At 36.6% G+C, this 26,685-nt stretch overlaps 1 protein-coding gene across 2 annotated transcripts in view; it reads right to left on the minus strand.

Moving 5' to 3' along the window:
• The window catches only part of LOC124276686 (receptor-type tyrosine-protein phosphatase N2-like), a 268,868-nt gene that overhangs the window by 163,687 nt on the left and 78,496 nt on the right, over positions 1-26,685 (minus strand). For both annotated transcript variants that reach the window (XM_046712328.1, XM_046712327.1), the window contains exons 3-5: positions 2,968-3,785; positions 2,045-2,125; positions 387-491 (exon numbers count right to left, since the gene is read on the minus strand). In XM_046712328.1, coding sequence (XP_046568284.1) covers positions 387-491; positions 2,045-2,125; positions 2,968-3,397 — 616 coding nt within the window. In that variant the 5' untranslated portion in view covers positions 3,398-3,785. The remainder of the gene's footprint in view (positions 1-386; positions 492-2,044; positions 2,126-2,967; positions 3,786-26,685) is intronic.

Consider the following 26,685-nt stretch of genomic DNA (forward strand, 5'->3'; position numbering starts at 1 on the left):
TAAGTAAAGATATTATGTTTTTAAAAGGGCAAAGACTGAACGTGTAGAATTCCAGTTATATCCAAGTATATGTTGTGAAGAGCCACCAGTAAGATGGCTGTTAGTTAGATACAAAAACTTGAAGCCATCTTCAGCCTAGAGAACCTATCTGTGTCTAGATAGTCAGGATTTGAATTGAAGAGTTACCTCTCCTTACTGACAAAATGGAATAATGAAGTTTTCTGCCACTTGAGAAAAAAGCAGAAGGAAAGGGAGTGGGGAATTTTTAATGTGCAACATTATGTTTTCCATGGCCTTCCAGCCCCGTCAAAGCTGTGGGTGTCGTCATCCACAGCACATCAACACCAGCCGGACCACCCTTTGTACTCCTCATCACGCCCCCTCACCTTCAAGAAGATCCTCCAGCATCTTCTCATCTGGTGGTGAAATTGAAAGGATATCTGCACCCTGAACACTTCCCAGATCTTCTCTTGCAGGATCTGCTTGAACATCTGCAAAACATTGACTTTTTACTGCCATGTTCATAAACTCAATACATCTGAAAATTAACTAAATGTTGGTTGATGATTTATATTTCCAAGCCCTTTTGCTGTCTAATTAACATATCATTGCTTGGTTGCTTGCTGATTGATATATCGATCATAGCCATGCCATTTTCTAATTAATATATCATAGCCATGCTGTTTTCTGATTGATATATCATAGCCATGCTGTTTCCTGGTTGATATATCATAGCCATGCTGTTTCCTGGTTGATATATCATAGCCATGCTGTTTCCTGGTTGATATATCATAGCCATGCTGTTTTCTGGTTGATATATCATAGCCATGCTGTTTCCTGGTTGATATATCATAGCCATGCTGTTTTCTGGTTGATATATCATAGCCATGCTGTTTCCTGGTTGATATATCATAGCCATGCTGTTTCCTGGTTGATATATCATAGCCATGCTGTTTCCTGGTTGATATATCATAGCCATGCTATTTCCTGGTTGATATATCATAGCCATGCTGTTTTCTGATTAATATATCATAGCTATGATGCTTGCTGATTAATATATCATGGCTGTGTTGCTGACTGATTAATATATCCTACTTTGCCTGTTGAATTCTCATCTATTTTAAGGCCTGGTTTGAAGTTGAATTAGAACTCTCTGTAGTCTCTGAGAATAAATCATGATTTGAAAGTAAATGTCTTATTTCCATTTTATATAATCACCCACATAAAATCAATCCTAATTAAGGTGCTAAAAATAACACTGTACAATTTAACAAACTTTCAGGCAGCTGATTTTGTATATAGGCTAGCATCCAGAACAAATGGTCATTTTCTTTTTCTGAAATATTTTTTTGCACAAGCCCAAAAGAAAAATTCCAACAAAATTTCATTTGTATTATATCTACTCCTCCCATGTTCACGTGCTGTATAATGGACAGTCCGTCAACCCTGTTTTATAGTCAAGTCCATATTTTCTATGATATATTTGTTTCATGTCACTTTTTAAGTTTTTTTAGCCATGCAGGCTCTTAGACAGCCCTACTGGCTATTGCTTCGAAGTCTGACAAAGCCTCTCCACAATGGGGTAATCTTTTATTTCTATGGCAACCAAAGTTTAAGAAGACAGTCACAGTGGCAAGAAAAAAATCGAAGAAAAAACCCAATAACAAATTTTCTGATGCAGTTACACAGAAAATTTCACAAGAAACCAATGACCAATTTGTTTGAAATTAAAATGTAACCACTTCCAATTTGACATTAACCTAATAAACCCTTGGTATGGCAATGAATTGGAAAACTAGCATGATTACTTGCTGGTTGTAACAAGTTCTTTTTGTGACACGAGAAAATGCAGAAAAGAGGGATGCACAAGTTTCCAAAACTCAAAAGGGGAAAAAAAGTTATAAAATTTCATTCGCTTCAGACAAATTGGTATCTTCTAGACTCAGCTTCCGAAGCACCTTGAGGGTTGGTATGCTAAGAAGAGATGCTAATATCTTCCACACCACTAGTAATAGTGGCACTCCAATCGTGAACTGAAACATACCTGCACTAGAGTCAAGCCCTAGGCTGTCGTCTTTTCCTGAATCAGGATTTTCAAGGAGCTCGGTAGCTTCGTTAGCAGGAGCTGTAATTTGTAATATGCAGAAAAGGGAAAATCAGAGCACAATTTGTGAAATGGACTCAGAAACGAAACCTTGAAAATCTCGCCGCAATTTGCACCAATTAAAGGTCATCGCTAACATGGCCGACCAAGAGTAACTTCCTCTCGTTAAAATGGCAACCCTAATTTGGGATCAATTCGAAAAGAGAAAATTGGGGAATTTTTTAACAAAATGATACCCCCTAATTTGGTATCATCAGCGACTCGCATTTAAGAAAAGACCATCAATTCAAAAAGTTTTCCCAACTTCAACATTAAAAATATTTCAATTTCAAAATTCAAACAGATTGAGGTGCAAAAAGCTGTGAATTCGTCTTTTATTATTAATCCACTTAAATTTGCAAAGATCAAACAGATAAGGATATTATGAGAAGAAAATTTGCAATTTGAGAAATTGACGCTTTAAAGAAATCTTCATGAATAATATGTTTTGCATTTTAATTCAATAATTGGTTCTTTTATTAAAAGTCATGTCAAACTTGTTCAAAGAAGGCAATCAGATTCATGTGAAATATTATATTCTTAACACTTCTAGTCAGAAATGTGATATATAATTCCTATTCCATAATACGGTTCAAAAATTTAAACTGAACACTGGCTTGTCAGAAAAGTGAAAAGAGTATTTCCGGCAAACTGGCAAAATCTATTTTCCTTTCCTACCATGTGTAATATCTCAATACAAATAGTTCCATTCAGATTACAATGACATGAGTTTATTATCTTAATAAATAGTATTTGTTTTCTCTAATTTTTCATGAAAACATTATAAATCATTTCAAATGTTTCTGTGTTTCTAATGAACCCACCATTATTGTCCATATCTTCAGCATCCATCTCAGGTGCCAGAGACTCTGGTTTCAGGGGGGGATAACTAATTTCTTCAGTTCTCATTACATCAGGGGCATCACTGATTACAGTTTCTGGACTTGCAGTTTCCTCAATGTAGTCCAGATTTTCGTAATCCCCTAGTCCAAGATCCTGCTCTGACAGGTCCTTCTCCTTTTCGGCCATACGTTCAAGAGCCAACAGATACTGTGCCATTTCGTAAGAACCTTCTTCTGACTCTGACTCCTGCTGTGGAACATCCTGAACATAAGCCAGTTCACCTCCAGAAGTATCGGACATCCCTAGAGGAGTGAGGTAGTTTCGGGGGATTGGTTTCTTCTTCCATATATGGGTCACGTTTATACTGCCCTTTGGAAGCATCGAAATACTTGTGGATGTTAACAAACTCATCCCTCTTATCGGAACTGGGAATGAGAGAATCCACACCTGCTTGACTTAGTCCCTCAGCAGATGCTTGGAGACGGTGGCCATCTTGAAAGTCCATAAGTTTTTGTAATACTGTTGCAATTTCTTCTTTAACATTTTCAGAATAAGAATTAGGTTGCGATAAAGCTTCTTCGCACCAGCGAGTATCAAATGTTTCACCCTGGGCAAAAGCTAGCAGTAGATTTTGTAAAGAACACTGTGTATAGGCGTCCTTCCATGTAAACCCTTTCCTGATGAGAAGCCATATTTGATCTTCTAGCTGCTCTAGCTGTTTTGTTGTCAGACGGAACTCAAATTGTCCTTCAGAGATCTCCCGGTATTGAAGAGACTCACAGCTGCCAAAAAAGCTGATCTGAAAACCAAACCAAAATATTAATATGACAAAGATCTAGCATTCCAAATGACTCACGTCTGTGTATTTGATATGTATGTATACAATTGGAGACAATTTAATATCATAATTCACTTGAAAGAAGACATCTTTGTAAATGTGAAAGTTAATTGTCTTGAAGTGTACAGTGCCTTGTGGACAATGCATGATCAAATACTAATTTTCTTCTATTTGGTCGCATAATAAATGGTTCACAAATAACTATTCACTTTAAATCAGAGATTTTAGATAACAAAGTGTTCTGCAAGGACACATGACACAGTGTTTTGCGACATTATACACAAATATGCTATGATTTATGAGATCATTAGGGACCTCACTCAGAGAACATTTGGCATACGAAGTGTTTTTGAAAATACATCAGTGATCACATAAGTTTCACATTGTTGTTCTTGTTAGAAATCAGAAACAAAGACGATTGACATATTTAACTTCTCTATGACATCACAAATAAAAGTCTTCAAAGCATCTATGATAAAAGTTCTAAAAGATAGAAACAAGCATCTTGTTTTCCAAATTCTGAAGAAAATATTTTCTAAAATTGTTCTAAGATCTAATACAATTTACATTATTCTTTCTGCATATATTTATACCTAATATTAGCATCGAACTCAATTGCTAAGAAAAAGCAAGCCCTGTCTCCTACAGGAGTGCAAGGAGGAGATTTGGGCACTCTCAAAAAGACAAGAAGCTTAGCAAAATGTCATGGACGGAAATCTCCAGTTTTAAGGACCAGAGAACTGGGAAATGTTGAGTCCGAAAGGGATCGGAAACAATTTTCCTACTCGTTCACCTGCTTCCGTCGCGGAGATGGTTTCCTGTCCGAATAATGACATGGTAGTTATAGTTGTCTTAAAAAACAGCTCTGATATGGAGGACAGTGTAGCAGGGAGGCTGATTAAGGATGACATGCACAGTACAGTAAATGACAACGAAAGAGTAGACTCTACTCCAAATAGCTTAATTATGTTCAAGTTACATTATCTCATAATAGGAATATCAACAAAAATAAGAGCGCTGTCATGTCCTATTAGGTACAGTATCATGGTGGCCATGTTGGTTGTAATGAAGTCAGTATTATCTATTTCAGTAGATGAAAAGCTGAAAGGGAAGACGGCATGGTCAAAAATGGTGACCTCCTTCATTGCTGTTAGTGCTTGCAAAACTGCATTACTTTTTAGATAGCAATATTCCAAATAAGATCATTTTAATGATAAAAAAAGCCAAATTTAGTAATGTTCAAGAGGTATGTTCAAAATTATATTTCTAATCTAAAAAGGTAAAGTATTGCACTTGAAACAAGAAATATTTTGATATAGCATTCTCCTTCAGATAACCAAACTATGACTAACACCCAAAGGTCATAAGATCCAGTTTTAAAATGTATTATGCAATGTGAGACTTTCCACCTTTGAACAAACTACCAGATGCAGTTAAACAAAATACAATATGTTATTAACAAAGGGACGAAAAAGATTCAACTCTTAGAAATATTCAATAAGATCCAATTAAATTTGCAACGTGAGGCAAAAACATATCTTATCAAATCAGACAAACACGCAAACATAACTTGCATATTTATTTAATGGTGACAGCATTGTTCCTGAGATGTGATTATCTCTTTAAAATGCCAGAGGTCCCGTCCAATACCAAAATATGAAAACACATTGTGTGTGTAAATGTGATGCCATCTGATCTTGTAAAAATAACTATAAATAATTGGTGGAGAGCGTATTATGTCAGGCTGTTAGAAGACGGATAATTAGTAGAAACAAAATAAGCTTAGACGTGTTACTATCATGCTTTCATCACGCGCTAAGATGACCAGAATGCCAGCGGGGGTATGCCAGTAACGCGCACAGAGAAGATAATTTACAGATTCGATGCTGAGAGTTTTCGGCCTCAATTAGTGCTTCGAATCTTTCCTTTTCTTGGCAAAAATGTCTCCGCTGAGGGGCCATTACTGAGGAGGCCATAGAGCAACAACGCTACGGCTCCTAGCACTGTAACGAGAGCTGGATCTGCCTACATTTGTCAAAGCCACGACTTGCGGCCATAACGGAATTAAGGTTCATTAAGTCGAGGTTTCGCCTGTCTTCGTATGGGGTGACAGCAGGCCCGATCGTCGCCATGGAAGTCTTTGGTGGTAGCGGAAATTATAGTTCTCTTTCCTACTCCCTGCTTGACAAGGGTTCAGCCTACTAATTAGTCCACTATGTCCCCTTAATGCGTATAGTCACACAGTTTCTTACCGCTCACACCACAAACTGGTGTTCCAGGCAGGAAATGAAAGAACAGAATCAATTTTTTCCATGCTTGATATGCTGAAACACCTCTCAAATATCTTCAAAAACAGATTGTAGCTTGTGGGTGATAATGTGCTGGGTTTGATATTTTAACACTAAACTGACAAATGAGAATTTTTGTCTTGTAAAAACCTCCCTTTTTAACATGTAAATGTTTGAAGACATGCCATGAATTAATGCACCTACAGTTCCTGTAGTATTAACTTTGAGTAAATATACAAAACAAACAGATAAATCCATAACCCTTAAAAACTGAATTCCTAAAAACTATCCAACATTTTTCTGAGAGACGATGATAATCAAACATGTATGAAAATATCCCAAATCCTTCTTTTAAAAAACATACTGAATTTTCATGCTACAAACAGCACATTACTCTAAAATTTAACACAGAATTTTTAAAAATATTAATGATACCTCTTCTTTCAAATTGATTTACAAGATTTAATATATTTACAAGAATATTTTTTTTTGTCTGTGAATATCCATGCCAAGATGCTGTGGTGCCTTTAAGAGCAGAGTACCAAATCCCCATGTTTAGATTTATCCTAGACATTTCCAGATTCTCATCCATCTCCATGGCAACAAGATTCAGCGTAAAGGTCACACATTTGAAGACCTGTCACAGGAACGAGATTCCCTACCGTAGTCACAGAAATAATTAACTGTCCTCGAGTATCGCTCTTATGGCATTGTCACATCTAATGTGAAAGACTTTACATAGTGTATCTCTCCCAAAGAACCAAGATAAATTAAACACTTCAAGTAATATTTCTTCTTGCTGTACAAAAGGATTAGCAATAAATATTGTTCAGGGATTTTCCATTGTTTCAATAGTTCTTAACATAAATAAATCAAAGTAACTGTTCTTAATTCCCTTTGTTTCTGTAAGTGTTTAATTTCTTGTAGTTTAGTGTTTCTGTATTTCATTTCAGGATGGTCTGTGTTTGAAATATAATCTTTAAGCAGCGCTAAACTTTAAGTTAATTAAAATTAAGTGAGTTCCTAATTGCAGGACAATATAATGACAATACAACTCCAAATAATGACAATTCCAAAACATATATTGGCCTCTAAAATAATTACTGAGATGAAATGTCTTTTGTAAATTCTTCTCCTTTTGATAACATATTCACTATCGGTAAAAATTATAGCATTTGATGCAATATCATGACTAAAAGTAATTATCATCATTAATTAGAAATTTCCATTCACAGTCACACAAACAATTATCTCTCACTTCACTCTGTGTGATTCGCAAATACAGAATGGTTCAATATCTGCAAAATATTACCCTCTGTCAACATCCAAATTCAGTCTCCTTGTCGCTTCATGTCAGGACCAGAAATATCATGCTTGTGTTGCAGTCAAGAAAAAGCCTTGATATGTAATGTCACAGTCAGTCATTCTGTTGTTTCATAATTGAGACACCAAGATGTAATGTCTCAGACATTCTGTTGTTTCATAATTGAGACACCAAGATGTAATGTCTCAGACATTTTGTTGTTTTGTCAAGTTATACCCTGTTCATATTTTAGTAATGTCACATGAACTATGAGGTAAGTTCAAATCTGGTCTGAAAACACATCTCACTTGTAAAATGAGTTGTCATGTCACATTGAATCTGTTGTCAAGAAGTCTGTCATGTCACATTGAATCTGTTGTCATGTCACATTGAATCTGTTGTCAAGAAGGCTGTCATGTCACATTGAATCTGTTGTCAAGAAGGCTGTCATGTCACATTAAAACTGCCGTCAAGTAGGCTGTCATGTCACATTGAATCTGTTGTCATGTCACATTGAATTTGTTGTCAAGTAGGCTGTCATGTCACATTTAATCTGTCGTCAAGTAGGCTGTCATGTCACATTGAATCTGTTGTCAAGAAGGTTGTCATGTTACATTGAATCTGTTGTCATGTCATATTGAATCTGTTGTCATGTCACTTTGCATCTGTTGTCAAGAAGGTTGTCATGTCACACTGAATCTGTTGTCATGTCACATTGAATCTTGTGTCAAGTTGGTTGTCACGTCACACTGAATCTGTCGTCAAGTTGGTTGTCATGTCACATTGAATCTGTTGTCAAGAAGGCTGTCATGTCACATTAAAACTGCCGTCAAGTAGGCTGTCATGTCACATTGAATCTGTTGTCATGTCACATTGAATTTGTTGTCAAGTAGGCTGTCATGTCACATTTAATCTGTCAAGTAGGCTGTCATGTCACATTGAATCTGTCATCAAGTTGGTTGTCATGTCACATTGAATCTGTAGTCAAGTAGGCTGTCATGTTACATTGAATCTGTCATCAAGGAGGCTGTCATGTCACATTGAATCTGTTGTCATGTCACATTGAATTTGTTGTCAAGTAGGCTGTCATGTCACATTTAATCTGTCGTCAAGTAGGCTGTCATGTCACATTGAATCTGTCATCAAGTTGGTTGTCATGTCACATTGAATCTGTCATCAAGTAGGCTGTCATGTTACATTGAATCTGTCATCAAGGAGGCTGTCATGTCACATTGAATCTGTTGTCATGTCACATTGAATCTGTCGTCAAGTGGGCTGTCATGTCACATTGAATCTGTCATCAAGTAAGCTGTCATGTCACATTGAATCTGTTGTCATGTCACATTGAATCTGTCATCAAGTGGGCTGTCATGTCACATTGAATCTGTCATCAAGTAGGCTGTCATGTCTCATTGAATCTATCGTTAAGTAGGCTGTCATGTCACATTGAATCTGTTGTCATGTCACATTGAATCTGTCATCAAGTAGGCTGTCATGTCACATTGAATCTGTCATCGAGAAACTTGTACTGTCATATTTATTCAGTTCCAAATCAGTTAATGAACAAACGACTTTTCAGTTTATCTGGTGACTACTATAGTTTGATCTCATGACACAAAACCTTTTTTTCCTTAAAATATATATCTTCATATTGTCATTCTTCTACCAGTATAATTCTACATAATTTCAAAGGTTAATTAATTCATGGTTCATGTTCTCCAGATCACAGCTGATATGGGAAAGAACGGAAACACATAGAAACAGTAGTTCCATGATTGCCATATAATAATGACGCTCATGTGTTGGCAGTAAACACACAGTAGCACGTGCTGAGAGCAAGTCTGAGTTAGGGTTTCTCTCTGTAGATACAATGGGTGTTTTCTGACACCCTGATTTCTGCATGGCATATCTGCAGGGCATGGGCATGCGAGATGCTTGCCTGTGAGTGGTGAAACAATACCCGCAACCAACACCTCATCCCTGGAGCCCCCACTGACACCAAGATCATATTGCTCATGAGGACCAAGATTATCTTGGTGATGTGAAATCTTCAAATGACACAAAAATACAGGTGACTATAACGCCTCTTTATTATTAGTCAAAAGCTGATCAGTTGGCAATGATGTATCCCCTTTTGGGCCAGGGTTGAGAGGGTGTCATTCAACTTCTGGTTACTCTTGTTCTGATGATACAAATGGAATGATGGTTGCCAGTGTTTGGACACTCACTCAGGAATTTAATTGGGTCTATTTTCAGTAAATAAAATTAGGTAGAAGAAAGCATGGAGATGGGATACGAGGCATAAACATGGGGCCAAGGCATGAACATGGGCTACAAGGCATGGAGATGGGCTACAAGGCATGAACATGGGGCCAAGGCATGATCATGGGCTACAAGGCATGAACATGGGGCCAAGGCATGATCATGGGCTACAAGGCATGAACATGGGCTACAAGGCATGAACATGGGGCAAAGGCATGAACATGGGCTACAGGGCATAGAGAATGGGCTACAGGGCATGGGGATGGGCTATACGGCATAGAGAATGGGCTACAGGGCATAGAGAATGGGCTACAGGGCATGGGAATTGGCTACAGGGCATGGGAATGGGCTACAGGGCATAGAGGGGCTACAGGGCATGGAGAATGGGCTACAGGGCATAGAGAATGGGCTACAGGGGATGAAAATGGGCTACTGGGCATGAAAACACAGAATTACATTACATTACATTACATTACATTACATTATACTATGTTCTTATCAAAACATTGTTCAAGATATATAAACCATGTACTCATCCCAACTTGTAGTATAAAGCATCATCCAAATGACAAATGCAAATATGCTGACATCAAGACCACAACTTTTGTTACAAAAATACACAAATCAAACAAACCTCCCAAGGAGATAATTATTTATGAATAAATGACCCCAAAATATGAAACTTTTGCCGTGGATCATGTATTTATCCTTGGGTTTACGTCCAATCTGGAAGGTCAATATACTACATGATGATGTTTTTCTTTCATCAGAACCTCAGTCACATAACGCATTCTCAGACTGTTCAGACTCATATCCAAAGATTTCACACTAATATCATGTATTACTCTTCTACATTTACTTTTTGGATTCCGGAATTAAGATTTGACAATCCCTAGAATTACAAACCCGTATATATTTGTTTCTTTAGTCAACAACACTGAAATAAAACCTCATCAGTCATGACATAATAAACATATGCTTAACAAAAGAACAAGCAAAGTTTCCTTTCACAAACTTTAAAACTTGGACTTTGTAATGATTCAACAAGGACTGCAAGTGTTGACATATGCATGGCTCCTGGAATCAATAGCTTCTGTCGTATCTACAATACTGTCAGATTCCTTCAGGAAAGCCTTTCATCATTAAAGCTTTGTTACTTCACCAACTTTCTTAAGAATTATTCTTCTTCTTTCTCAAATTATTAACATCGTATGACAGTAATTTCCTTAGTCAGACAAATCTCATTCTGCTTAAAATCATCAAAGTATTTTTAGACAAAAAATCAAAGTTTATCTTACGAATACCCTGCATGAGTTTTGAATTAGCTTAATATGTTCCTCTTCACCAGGCTAAAGACCGCCTAAGGGTTGTTTTTCTATATTTCGGAAATAAGCTCGTAGGAGACTATGCACCCCAAGGGTTGTGAAAGTCTGACCGTCAGCGAGTCGTGAAATATTCAGGTTTAGTTCTTCCCACAAATTCCTTCAGTAACCCAAAATATAGCTACTTTGGTAATTACTCTTGTTTCATCTGTTCTCTTCTTCATCATTAAACGGATGCAATATCCTCACAAAAAGATCTTACACAGAGCTGGATCTGATGTGGACTTTCAAGACCATGGACCTCCCCATTCGGTCCACGTACATTGCAACTGAACAACAAGAAGAACCCACCCCGACTTCTCCCTCTTAACTTTGACATATTCAGTTTTAAAGTAAACTTTAAATGTTATTTATTCAAATTAAATCAGCCTGCTAAAGAATATAACTTTTTATGTATCACTGACTACAGAAAATAATCACGTGGTATTTCACTTTGTCATTATTCATAAAGTCTTCTTTGTCTCTTATCTTTGTGATTCATGATTGTTGTGAATACAACTGATCCTTAAGAATTATTTTTTAAATAATTTCAACCCGTGCTGCCTACTTTCTTTTGCTATGTTTTGTAAAACATATTTTATAACCGTCTATTCAGAATGATGTTTAGTCAGTGTAAAGTTTGTCCTCACACTGCCACATCATCGAACATAGACAAGCTTCCATTAGGTCTGTACTGCAGGACTTATTTTTTTCCAAAGTATCTCTCATGAAATATCTGTAATTAAAGGTCAATGAGTTTCCTTGAAATGATGAAACAGCTCATCAGCTACGTATGAAATCCTTCCATGTATATATGTAAACAAATCAATTCACCTTTGATACAGTACACAATATCAGCTGATCAAATAATTGTATTCAATGCAGAAAATGTCTATAAAGTTTGAACACAAATAAAGATTTCCACTGAACACAAAACGGAAACATACCTATAGTTCATTGACGCAAATCTTAATTTTGTTATATTTGCAACATCCAGCTTAATTATTTAAACAAAACATTTTATCTAACCATTAAATAAACTTAATTACTTCATTGCATGAATTATATGCACATTATTTGTAGGAAATTACAGGTAACATTGCAATTTAAACACTGAAAGTGTGTCGTCCAATCACCGTAACAGTTTGATGCCTTGTGTCTGTTAATACAGTGTTTTCATTTATAATGAATATATTGCAATTCAAAGGAAAATCCTAAAATATAAAATTTTTGCTTGAAAACTACACAAAAAGGAAAACAGATATGATCATTTAAGAATTAGTAATTGTGATCTTTTTAGAAGTCTTCTCTTTGCAGATTTTAATTTTGTTAGTTGTTTAATAAGATTTAGGTGTACAAATAGAAATTCTAACATAGTTAACAGTGTTGACATGTGTATTTTGGCACACACGGTTAGAAGACTCATGAATTGTGATGTCATGCAGACCAAGTTATCATAATTATTACCTAATTTCAGTTTTAAATAAATTAAATTGATTGGTTATTTTTTGTTTGTCAGCCTACAGGCAGATAAATAATATTCTGATTGTTTGTATTGTGATGGTATGGCACGGCAACCTGATACTGAAGTGTCGAATCACATTCTCCCGCACATCTCTACTATTACAGGATATCATAGTCATAGTGCTGAGTGCCAAAATTACCATATCATAATTTGTACAAACTTGTTAGGCTACAAGAAACTTAGAGAAGCATCAACATGTCTAGTCATGTACCTGATGGTTTCAGCGATCTACCTAATGATGCCAGTTAGACAGACCCTCGTGGCATGGCAAGCTTGACCAAATGAAGCAAACAACATACATATGACCTGTGTCTCCAGATAAAGCCAAGCCAACCTCCCAACACAAAACACTGAATGTGACTGATATTCCCCTGAGAGGTACATTTGTAAATAGGCTTACGTCAACTCCTAAAAGAGAAATTAACCAGTTGTTTTCATCTCAGACTTATTCTCAAACTGGGTTGTTTTACCTAACTTCTCCACAGGAACTACACCTGGCATACTTCAGGCAATGACACGTAGTAATTCCTCCAATAAATAATTGAAATAAATTTCAGACTGTACTTATATATTGGACAAAACAAAATAGCTTTTAAATAGAAATGGTAAGAATATTTTTTCACATGGCTCTCATTATGAACAGCACTTTCTGTAGCTATTCATGGACGATGTGTAGAAAATAAAATATGGAAAATTATAGTAAGAAATATCATATGATAAATACCATGTCAAAATATAATTGTTTACACACTTTTTGCTGTTACATGTGTTCAGCTCCTTTTTCACGAAGGCTGTGTTGAGCCTTGTCCCTGAGTATGATGTGAAGTAAATTGATGTGTTAACCATTGTTCAACACTATTAGTAGTTACAAAAGATGCTTGTTTTGATAACATTAATTTGTTTAAAACAACACTATTGGAGATTGTAACATAAGATTTGACAACTTGTGTGCAATCTCTTTTATGTCAATGAAATAGATTTTAACAAAAACTCATTTTTCTGTCCATTAAAATTAAATTTGTCTTCTTTTTTAAAAGAAGGAAAAAGAATGTTCTATCAATACCATTTATTACACTAACAATAAGAAAAATGGAACTACATGTCCCAACACTGTGCCTACATTACCAACCTAAATACTTTCTTGTAACGCCTTTTAAGAAAAAAGGTCTCTTAAAAAACCTAAGCTGTGCATGAACACTGTTATATTAACACTACTGATGGTAGATTTAAAAAATTCCCACTGCCGTAACGCCAGAAAAACTAATTATGGGAGCATTTTCTCGTCGTATAATTATATCACGGATGGATACCACCATTTCCGTTGTGTGTGCATATCTAACAATATTAAGATCCCTGAATCTGGCTCTGAGATACCGGTAGTTCATAAATAAGGTCGACCTTCGTCTTTCGCCCTGTGCCAAACTAATTAAATGGTTAAAACTGTTATGTGATGATCGAATTCCCTGCTATCACCCATTCCTTGTTGAGCATTATGGTATGGTGTCCGCGTGATTCAATTAACACTGCTGTGAGTTCATCATAATAAGCTGCAAGGAGCTATGGCGCCGCTGCCTTGTGCCCTCTGTCACATCAAAAAAATATTCATCATACTTTTTTTAAAGGCTTTCACAAATTTATCATGCCATTTGCATTTTCTACCCAATTTGACTTCAGCTTTTTGAAGTGAAAGTCTGGTTCGGTGAAAAAATTGAATGTGGTTTATAAAAACATGTCAAGACATCATCTAAATATGACATAAATTTGGGTTTAGGTGAATAAATTTAACATAAATCTTCATTTTGGCCAGTCTTAAGGATGTCTTGGCACTGGAATCTGAACGGCCAGGTCCACCTAGGCTAGACACTCCTGTGACCCTGATAGAAGAGTCCACACAGATAGACACAGCTACTTCAGACATTTGATTATTTGTTTATTTCATTCACAAAAATAGTGAAATTTAACTAACACATATTTGTTCATGATATTTACCCTGGCTACAATTCTAACAGCCGCCTACAGAATATACATGTATCCAAAGTGTAAATATTCCAAGTTCATGGACGATGTGTAGAAAATTGAACTTTGTACAGATAATTTTGCTACTTCTTGCCAATGAAAACAGGATTTATCAAATAATTCATCAGAATGAGAGTTCGAATAGGGCTAATTGATAAATTGCTATACAAAAGATGTTTTGTTGGCAATGGAGTGTACAAATATACCTATGAAGAGCTATGACAATATCCACAGCCATGGCTGCAACAGGGAGCCATCTAACTATGTTTGCTGAAGGGATTATTTGATTATGTCAATGAGAAAACAGTTACTGACAGTTTCAATAGGCACAGGCGCTGTTGTACCAATTAATCAAATAAACTGAACTTGGCATGAATAGAATCTGCTTCGTTAATTGATAATATATTAAATAAGTACTTATGAAAGGTATTGATGAGGAACACATCCATCCAACAAAACCAACATATTGAATACACAATGCCATTGCCACAACATATGGAAGTTCTACACTCATCTAGTCCTCCACTAAATTCTTCACATTCACTAAAACAAATAAAAAATTTATTGCAGTGTCAATCTGCATCTCAATACACTCATCGAGAAGATGACTTTGCATCAATGTGCATTGCATTACATTTCAATTTTTCTGAATAAAACTTGATTTATTTTGGAATTTATTCCGAACAAAATATTTTCCACATATATATGATTCAAAAAGAATTTTGTCCATTCATTCCAGTTAACAGGCAATGGCTAATTCTGTCCCATTTGATTGATATCAGATTTCATATATGGAGACAGAATAAAAGCAGTCTATTTTTACAGACAACACAAAGTAGAGGATGAAGACTTGAATTTCATGTGGCTCCATTTGGAAACTTTTCCTCCAGCATACAGACAATTCCACAAAGCTAATATGACAGTTATACCTGGGAACTTAAAATATATCTATATCATGAAAGTGACATGTAAATTACGTGAAGCTCAAAAACGCTTTTGATAATAACTTCCAATTATTAAAGCCTTCAGGCATTAAAATACATTGATAGTTTCTTCATTCATTCTTTGATTCTAAAATGTTACTTTTGCAGACATGAATGTTATATTAGGTGATATAAGAGTATGTTGTGTCTTAGATTAGGTCATGCACCAGATAGTGAGAGTCTTGCACACTCTCGTCTCATGCCGAACAAGTGTGATAAGACTTTGATAGGAAATACGCAGGCTTGATAGTGACTGTAGACACGTCTAGTACACAACAAAGACGGACCGTGAGGAATGATTTCAAGCTGGCAATACATCATATCTTCCCCGCAGACTGTCACCCGGGAAAACCTTGTCAACTATACTTAATCCATCGGAACTGATTCTCTGAGTGCAAGTTCTACTGTCAGCAGATTGGTTCCACCAACCACATCCAAATATAATCCTCCACACTCCTTAGGAGACCAGTACTAGGATGAACAAGTCCAATTTTCAACACATTTAGCCATTCTCCAACCTGGAGCGCCACCATATTTCTATGTATTAGCTATGCCCTGAATGAAAGGGCTTGTACTACAGCCTGGTCGGCATACTGCTGTTTGATGAGCAGGACTAATTATGTGTTGAAATTATCTTTAAATCTAACAAATCTCAAAGTCATTATAAACAATGCCTTGTAGACACCCTGCCATGCCCTGAAGATACCCTTTAACTAAAATCTGTGGCCTGTAGTTACCCCCAACACGTGCCCTGTTGATGCCCACCCTTGCCCTGTAGATATCCGTTAACTAAAATCTGTGCCCTGTAGTTACCCCCAACATGCCCTGTAGATGCCCACCCTTGCCCTGTAGATATCCGTTAACTAAAATCTGTGCCCTGTCGATACCCTACACGCCCTTTAAAATACAGGCTATAAAAGTCTTGCCCGTTACATAGCCTTAAAACATCTTCCAGAAATGTCCACATTATGCTGAATTATTCTCTGTTGTTCTAAAAGATTCTCGACAACACATGACAATAAAAGCATGTAAACATCCACCTCTGCTGACATAAAATAGCAATACAAATTTCTGATGGCTAACTATTGTTTAAACACTAGTGTTATGAACTTCTACCTCTACTGAACATTAACCGAAATAATCAAATACAATTACGACACTATTAAACCACACGATACAACCATATACCAATGTGTAGGTTCATTACAGACTGCAATGTATGTACATCCTAGCCTGAAGCGTATACGTAAGTCCAGCAAGATCCGATCTGTCTGAGTACTAAAGGTTATTACAATCGGCACTGCCTACACTCCTAATCTGACCAGTGAAATCATAACACCATGTCCTATAGCACAACATATTCAGTTGTCAACAGATACAAATTGAAACTTGGCAATCAAATTTTGTGGAAAAGATGTCATTTCTAACCACACTATCCAATGAAACACAAGAAAGATTCCATTTAGTCTGAATTACAACACGAACAAAATGTCTTGTCCATTCACTGCACAAACAAGGCATTGCCATTGCAGTTGAAGGGAGGTAACTCAGAGAGCCACTATTGCCAAACAGGGCAGTTGTGTTCACTGTAAAACATCCATAAAATATTCCATAAACTGGCTTATGTAAACCTACATATATTGCTGGCTATTTGATTGGGTGTTTTTGTCTGCAAAGTTAAATGTAAATTTTTATTTTGTTTCAAAGTTTTTTTTTCAGTTCCATTATGGAAACTCGCAAATTAAAAAGTTGAAATTTTGCCTTTATTTTTCAAATATTTTACCTGAATCATAAAGCAATGTTAAGTGAACTCAAGTATCCATATTAATGTAAATTGTTACCGTTTCTAAAACATGTTATTTTCATGTGATAGCAGAGATTGTGAAGCTGTGGGTGCATTTATCCAGATTGTACACTGCTTGGGAGAACGTTCAATGAAGCATTCGTACAATCCCACTAGTGTCTCCGGGGACGGCTTCTTTGAGTGAACAGTTTGTAACAGACCTGGTACAGACCTCCCCATGAATGGACATGACTCCCTGGAGAGTACATTCAGATGTAACCAGAGGCTCAAGGAAGAAACAGATGTACACTTTATCTAGCAACTGCCATGCTCATGGTGCAGATTTTCTGCATTCACTGTAGTAACTATCTCACTATTACTGGTCTGCAAAATTACTCCTAAAACAGTTGAAATGTGCAAGCCTGAATTTGTGATCCTAACTTCATATTTTTAGTAAGAATCTCATTGGTAACAGAACATAATGTATTATTGAATATACATAACCTTTCAAATTCATTTAATCAAACAATTTCCTCATAAACACCAAATAGTTCAGAACAGAAGTATTATTACGCTCAGGCCAGGATACTCGGCATAAGAGGTACAAATATACAGTTGAGAATACATGGGATGGTGGGATGGTTTACATGGAACACTGCACAGTTTTCATGATGGCATTACAAAATATACAGATTTTGTTTAAAACACATATTGAATATACACAACCTTTCAAATTAATTTAATCATCAATCATTTTCATCATAAAAATCAAATGTTTCAAGAAAAAAGACAAAGAAAGTTCATAGTTTGCAAGGCCTTTTGCCCTTGCATAGGATCAGCATTTTGTCTCCGTTAAATTAAGTCTAACTTGCATGGTGGAGTGCAGAGTCAGCCAATCACAAGAGTTGAGTCATGGAAGGTAGTCTGTAATCATTAGTATATCACAATATGACTTTTAATGATAAGCATCGTTTATCACACAAGTGTTTCATATGCCATGGTTCAAATCAAGTCCATGCAAAACAGAGGCTATTGCCGTGCATCAGTCCTCTAATGCAGTACACCACAGCTCACGTGCTCATAATGGCCAGCATATAATTCATTTTATATCATTTTCCTTTGAAAATTTTGAACTTAGCTAATAGGGAATGACATTAGCAGACATTTCAAATTGACTTGTGTAAAGAACGCAAAGGCATGGCTAAATCTGATTTAGATTAAACTTTTATAAATTATATGGAATCTTTTGAAGCTTTTAGTTTTCCTTCAGTCGAATTTAAAATACCATCACACTTTAAATCTGTTTGGAGAGAGGAATTTTGTGTTTCTTGTAAAAAAGTCATATTTGTTGCCATAGAAGTACATTTTTGCTATGACCTGTCTGTATTTAAATTGATTTCTTAGCGCCTGGTCTATCAGGCATTAGTAAACAGATAACCATCACATCCTACCGGATACCCATTCACTGCTGGGTGAACAGAAGCAGAAGAAGAGTGACATGCAACAGGGGACGGCATGGAAGAACCCTTTTAGTCAGGCTATCATGGCAGTCACCATAACAAAGTATTGTTTTAGTAATACATTACACTTTCTACAGTCAGTAAGTTTGGTCTATCCCTGCTTTGAACATAATTTCAGTTGTGTTACACTGATGTTGGACAACAATCAGGGTGAGTGAGTGAGTATAGTTTAACGCCACACTCAGCAATATTCCAGCTATATGGTGGTGGTCTGAAAATAATCGAGTCTGGACTTGCAGGTTTTAGATGTTATGAAAGCCATGACACCTTAGACAAAACTGCTCAACTCTCTTCCACCAATCCTTGGATTCAGTGCCAGTGTTAGATACAACCTCTGAAGCGTTGCCACCTGTTGTGTTGCAGCAAGATTTATTTTAGTCACGGCTCCATGTTACCAAAGAGGAATGGCCAACAGTCATAAAAATCTAATATCAACTCTCTCAAATACATGTTACTATGGAAACCACACCAGTATAAACATCATCTCTCTTAATGACACATTTAGACAGTAAAGAGGCCATATATACTCACTGGTGATGGATACAAACACAGACAGCATTCTGGCAAAGGGAGAATGCACAGATTTTTTAAACAGGGGGTCAGTTCAGATAAAAATGACTGATAATAATTAGGGAAAGTGTTTACATTTGTAAGCAATAAAACAGTCAATAATTGTTATTTTGTTGAAAATATGTCACAAAATGATATTAAAGACTCGACATACTAGTATATATCAAAATGGAGTCTGCCCACCCCTGCACCACTCTAGATTCATGTATGGGAGGGAATACGGAAAAATGATGTTGTTATATAAATCAGTCCATGTAACCCATTACAGTAACATAAAATCAAAGACTGTATTTCACTTCAAGTTTTAACCTTTCACTGTTCAAGAGAAAAATGAACAAATCTTAATTTTAGAATTTTTGTACAAACTCAGTAAGTTTCATTCAAGTGTTTCATATTTTAATTATTATATATCCAATTCAATTGAATTTTCATGAATATCAAAAGCATCAAGTCAGTTCCGCTATTGCAAGGCCCTGGTGAAATATCCACACAGGTATCAGGTTTCCAGCTGGTCACTATGGTGACCGCTAATTGAAACAATTTGATTGGACAGGGTGTGACAAGGAATGAGGCTTCCTATTGATCAGCTGACAAATCCATGAATCTTCGATCAAACATCAAGCTATTTTATCCCCCTAGTGGACAGTGCAACCTGGTACATAAATATCCATGACCAGGGCTGATGTTGTGGCCCACTAAGCCCTTCCTCTGGATTATGGATCATTCCTGTTTGGTCACGGTGCAGCTGTGAATCGGAATCTCTAACACGGTCCAACTAAGAGTGAACGTTTGTTTCCTTTGTTCTCATATTGTGATAATGAGAAGGTTAATGTGATCAATAAAAAAACTGAGACGACAAACATAAGCCTGCCAGGAGAACGTATGTCTACCAACATAAATAGCGAAGGAATAGGGATGAGAAAAATTGATTCATGTCCGCTGTGAAAGCATTATTTTGAATATGACTACATAAAAGTATTATCATTCTAATCTTGATTTAACATTTCTTGGACAAATCTCAACTACAAGATTTTCAAATAATGAAGGATAGCATCCACCTCATAATCCAACCTCAGTAATCCATCTAAGTCCACATCTAATTCCGTTATGAAGAATACCATGGATCCATACACAACAACAGCTTAATGTACAGAGCGAACCTGCAGGTGCTAGAACTGATCAATGCACAAAAGACATTCTATGTGAAGTTCCTCATTAGGGAAATGAAGCTGTTATCCTTGTGTCCAGGGAGTTTATGATAATAGACTGGAGATATCATACATTGGAAGATTGAGGATGTACTTTGTAGTGTTTACAGAATGACTGGAGATATAATACATTGGAAGATTGAGGATGTACTTTGTAGTGTTTACAGAATGACTGGAGATATAATACATTGGAAGATTGAGGATGTACTTTGTAGTGTTTACAGAATGACTGGAGATATCATACATTGGAAGATTGAGGATGTACTTTGTAGTGTTTACAGAATGACTGGAGATATAATACATTGGAAGATTGAGGATGTACTTTGTAGTGTTTACAGAATGACTGGAGATATAATACATTGGAAGATTGAGGATGTACTTTGTAGTGTTTACAGAATGACTGGAGATATCATACATTGGAAGATTGAGGATGTACTTTGTAGTGTTTACAGAATGACTGGAGATAATAATACATTGGAAGATTGAGGATGTACTTTGTAGTGTTTACAGAATGACTGGAGATATCATACATTGGAAGATTGAGGATGTACTTTGTAGTAGTGTTTACAGAATGACTGGAGATAATAATACATTGGAAGATTGAGGATGTACTTTGTAGTGTTTACAGAATGACTGGAGATATAATACATTGGAAGATTGAGGATGTACTTTGTAGTGTTTACAGAATGACTGGAGATATCATACATTGGAAGATTGAGGATGTACTTTGTAGTGTTTACAGAATGACTGGAGATATAATACATTGGAAGATTGAGGATGTACTTTGTAGTGTTTACAGAATGACTGGAGATATAATACATTGAAGATTGAGGATGTACTTTCGTAGTGTTTACAGAATGACTGGAGATATCATACATTGGAAGATTGAGGATGTACTTTGTAGTGTTTACAGAATGACTGGAGATATAATACATTGGAAGATTGAGGATGTACTTTGTAGTGTTTACAGAATGACTGGAGATATCATACATTGGAAGATTGAGGATGTACTTTGTAGTGTTTACAGAATGACTGGAGATATCATACATTGGAAGATTGAGGATGTACTTTGTAGTGTTTACAGAATGACTGGAGATATAATACATTGGAAGATTGAGGATGTACTTTGTAGTGTTTACAGAATGACTGGAGATATAATACATTGGAAGATTGAGGATGTACTTTGTAGTGTTTACAGAATGACTGGAGATATCATACATTGGAAGATTGAGGATGTACTTCGTAGTGTTTACAGAATGACTGGAGATATCATACATTGGAAGATTGAGGATGTACTTTGTAGTGTTTACAGAATGACTGGAGATATCATACATTGGAAGATTGAGGATGTACTTTGTAGTGTTTACAGAATGACTGGAGATATCATACATTGGAAGATTGAGGATGTACTTTGTAGTGTTTACAGAATGACTGGAGATATCATACATTGGAAGATTGAGGATGTACTTTGTAGTGTTTACAGAATGACTGGAGATATAATACATTGGAAGATTGAGGATGTACTTTGTAGTGTTTACAGAATGACTGGAGATATAATACATTGGAAGATTGAGGATGTACTTTGTAGTGTTTACAGAATGACTGGAGATATAATACATTGGAAGATTGAGGATGTACTTTGTAGTGTTTACAGAATGACTGGAGATATAATACATTGGAAGATTGAGGATGTACTTCGTAGTGTTTACAGAATGACTGGAGATATAATACATTGGAAGATTGAGGATGTACTTCGTAGTGTTTACAGAATGATGAACAACATTTGTTTGTTTGTTGATTTACAGTAAGCTCCCTTACAGGACAAGCTGTAGCATGCCAGGACAGGTGAAGTAACAGAGAGATTATCTCCCCTACAGACAAAACGTGTACTTTAAGCAATAGCCATGTCCAGATTTAATTCAGATAGTGTGTGTAAATAACACTTCTGTGACATAGGACTGCTACAAGAATCTCATGATAATGTCTGTTCAACAGACACACACATGTGTAAATATGATAACACGTTATATGTGTACTGGTATATAAAGCCTACCATTACATAAAGTTTTCACATTGATTGTGTGAAAACGGACCTGCAGTTATACAGATCCTTAACATCTCCTATGTGAACATAACACTGCCCAAGTTTCTACACACTATCACTTTCATGTTGATGGGCCATGAGGTCTCAAACCTTTATTTGGAAGGCAACCATATAGGAAACTGACTCTGTCTGAGACGACAGTGTTTACACATTGCCTATTAGACTGAACGTTTCTGTGAACAGTGCAGCTTCCATCAACAAAACACTCACACGTGATACGGATACTTGGCAAACAACGTCAGGCGAGATGTTTTCACATTTTGACAGATTTTGATCCAAGTGAGTGAGTTGGGTTTTACGCCACTTTTAGCAATATTCCAGCAGTATCACGGTGGGGAACACCAGAAATGGGCTTCACACATTGTACCCATGTGGGGAACTGAACCTGGGCATTTGGTATGATGAGAGAACACTTCAACCACTAGACTACCCCACCGCCCCAGAAAGGAAGAGGAGCATTTTTAATATTTCCACACTTTCTTGCATATAAAACACATACAACATTTGAATTTTTATTTTGAAAACTGCTGTTATTTTCATTCAAGTGAAGTCTTTCTTTGAGTGACAACAAATCTAGTGAAAATGTCAAAACAGCTGAAAATGTTAGATAAAACCTTACGCCCACAATTTGCAAATGGCTCAAATGTGACAGACTGCTTTGTGACATGAGTAATTACATTGGTGTTGGCTTGTAAGTCACTACTAGGACGGTCTCTGTGTGAACTGCCATGGTATACATGTAGCTTAAGCTTGTCCTTCACATTGTAATGCATAGAAGTATGTTTCCAGATGAAGGTGTACCCAAACACTCCCACCCTCCTTTTTGAATCATACTAATTGTTTCTTTAACTGACAGTTAATATAATACTGTAGAACAATAATGTCGACAGCAACAAATAAACCCATTTAAATTGAAGTGAGCCCCAGGGAGACCAGAGATCTTGAACCTGGGGAAATCCAGACTTCATTCAGGGCTTTAGCATTCAGGGCTTAGGGAAAATAGCAGGGACTGCAGGACTACATTGCTGGGAGGGCTAGGCAGTAGGGAAAATAATGTGGTTCAGGGACTGTGAGACAGACTACATTGCAGGGAGGGCTAGGCAGTAGGGAAAATAATGTTGTTTAGGGACTGTGAGACAGACTACATTGCAGGGAGGGCTGGGCAGTAGGGAAAATAATGTGGTTCAGGGACTGTGAGACAGACTACATTGCAGGGAGGGCTAGGCAGTAGGGAAAATAATGTTGTTTAGGGACTGTGAGACAGACTACATTGCAGGGAGGGCTGGGCAGTAGGGAAAATAATGTGGTTCAGGGACTGTGAGACAGACTACATTGCAGGGAGGGTTAGGCTGTAGGGAAAGTAATGTGGTTCAGGGACTGTGAGACAGACTACATTGCAGGGAGGGCTGGGCAGTAGGGAAAAATAATGTGGTTCAGGGACTGTGAGACAGACTACATTGCAGGGAGGGTTAGGCTGTAGGGAAAATAATGTGGTTCAGGGACTGTGAGACAGACTACATTGCAGGGAGGGCTAGGCAGTAGGGAAAATAATGTGGTTCAGGGACTGTGAGACAGACTACATTGCAGGGAGGGTTAGGCTGTAGGGAAAATAATGTGGTTCAGGGACTGTGAGACAGACTACATTGCAGGGAGGGCTGGGCAGTAGGGAAAATAATGTGGTTCAGGGACTGTGAGACAGACTACATTGCAGGGAGGGTTAGGCTGTAGGGAAAGTAATGTGGTTCAGGGACTGTGAGACAGACTACATTGCAGGGAGGGCTAGGCAGTAGGGAAAATAATGTGGTTCAGGGACTGTGAGACAGACTACATTGCAGGGAGGGCTAGGCTGTAGGGAAAATAATGTGGTTCAGGGACTGTGAGACAGACTACATTGCAGGGAGGGCTGGGCAGTAGGGAAAATAATGTGGTTCAGGGACTGTGAGACAGACTACATTGCAGGGAGGGTTAGGCTGTAGGGAAAGTAATGTGGTTCAGGGACTGTGAGACAGACTACATTGCAGGGAGGGCTAGGCAGTAGGGAAAATATTGTGGTTCAGGGACTGAGAGAATGACTAGTAACAGCGCAATGTTTGTTGTATCTGAAAGAACACAAACAGCTGTACGGTGTGAGGCTGAACGTTTATTTTCCTATGTGTGACAGTCTGATCGAATATATGGAAATATAAACTATAACCTAATAAATATGTAGCAGTACACATATTTAAGTAGACTAAGGCTTAGTCTCTGAATATATAAATTTGATAGTAACAAACAAGCCCATTTATATTGAAAAGGAGCCCCAGGGAGACCAGAGATTCAGAACCTGAGGAAATCTAGACTTGCTTTAGTTAGAATTTAGCACTGCGGAGAGAGCTTGGCAGTAGGGAAATTAATGTGGTTCAGGGACTGTGAGACATACTAATATTTAAGTTACTTGTTAAGATTATAAAAAACATATGTGTTTTTATTTCAATGTTAATAACTAAATATCAATACTATCTAGTTAAAGACATCTGACCTATATATTAAGTTACAGCGCTACAAAATATTAATACAATTATATAGCAAGCAAAAAGACATATCTTTTAAGGAATATTAAAATAAGTTTAATTATAGAATACATATAATGCATGTGCTATGGAGTTATATACCAGATTGGTGAAACCCAAGTGATAACACATGGTCACATCTTTGTTACCAGTCACAATCTGCACAATGACTAGTTAGTATAGTCAACAATATACAAACAAATGATATGATATAGAATAATGCTTAAAAGTAAAGGTGGGCTAGCCACTCAAATCAAACACACGACACTCATACACATGCATTTACCCAGATAGATGTCAACCAACCACTCATATCAGGCATACCGCATCTCTTCACATTGACTAGTCATTACTCTACAGATATACTGTTATACAATGTTTATGCTCTAAGTACATATGTTAGAGTTTAAAATGACCTTACTACTTAATAGATACTGTTTTTAATCTACTTGATCTTAATGAACAAGCTATGTGTATCCATACAAATATTAAACATTTTGACATATGACAAAATGATGGTTAACCCTTTAAGAAATACATCTTTAGCAAAGTTTCAATTAACTGAAAGTGAATTAACAAATCACAAATGCCTCCTTCCTTCACCAAAAAGCTTTCCAAGAGAATTAAGACTATATCCATTTTGGAATAACATTTAAGAAGATGAGGTTCATTTTATGTTATTTGCCCACTATCTTAGTGATTTAAGAACAAACTATATCTTAAATGTTGATTGTAAAGATAGAAATTCTCTCATACACCCTCTTCAAAATGAAAAGTAATTATTTACATGTGTATGCCAATTATATTAAGGAAGCATTTATGCCACACAGCACATTATTATTGTAAATATATATAAATATGTTCTAGTTCTTATGCATATCATTCCTTTTGTATTGTATTATATATTGTACCTATGGCCTTTCTACTGAATAAAGTTATATAATGACAAAGTTTTACTAGTGAGCATCATTCAGGTGAATGATCTCTTCTCAACATAACCCTCACTCCCGTACCATTCCCTTCAAGATACCAGCAAGTATTCCAGCTGAACAGTATCACCTTACACTGCATTCTAATACAACTGCCAATGCAAGCACACAGGTGAGTCATTCATTTTCTGGTTCACTAATAATGCAAAACATTTTCAACTAAAACAAAGGTAAATTGTACAACAGATATTTCACACTTAAAAAGCAATATTTGATCTCTATAAAAAACACTTTACATTGAACATTTGATCCAAAACATAGTGCACCACTCCTAAATCCATTTCCCCAAACAACGTCAAGTAAGCAGCAAAAACTACCCATATTCAATGAACACAAAGTCTGCATGCCCAGCATCAGCAGTGGAATACCAATCAGCTTGTTAGATATCGGAACCGACCTC

This window comes from Haliotis rubra, unplaced genomic scaffold, assembly GCF_003918875.1.
Source record: "Haliotis rubra isolate DU_JTF1 unplaced genomic scaffold, ASM391887v1 Scf211, whole genome shotgun sequence".
Taxonomy (NCBI): Eukaryota; Metazoa; Mollusca; class Gastropoda; order Lepetellida; family Haliotidae; genus Haliotis; species Haliotis rubra.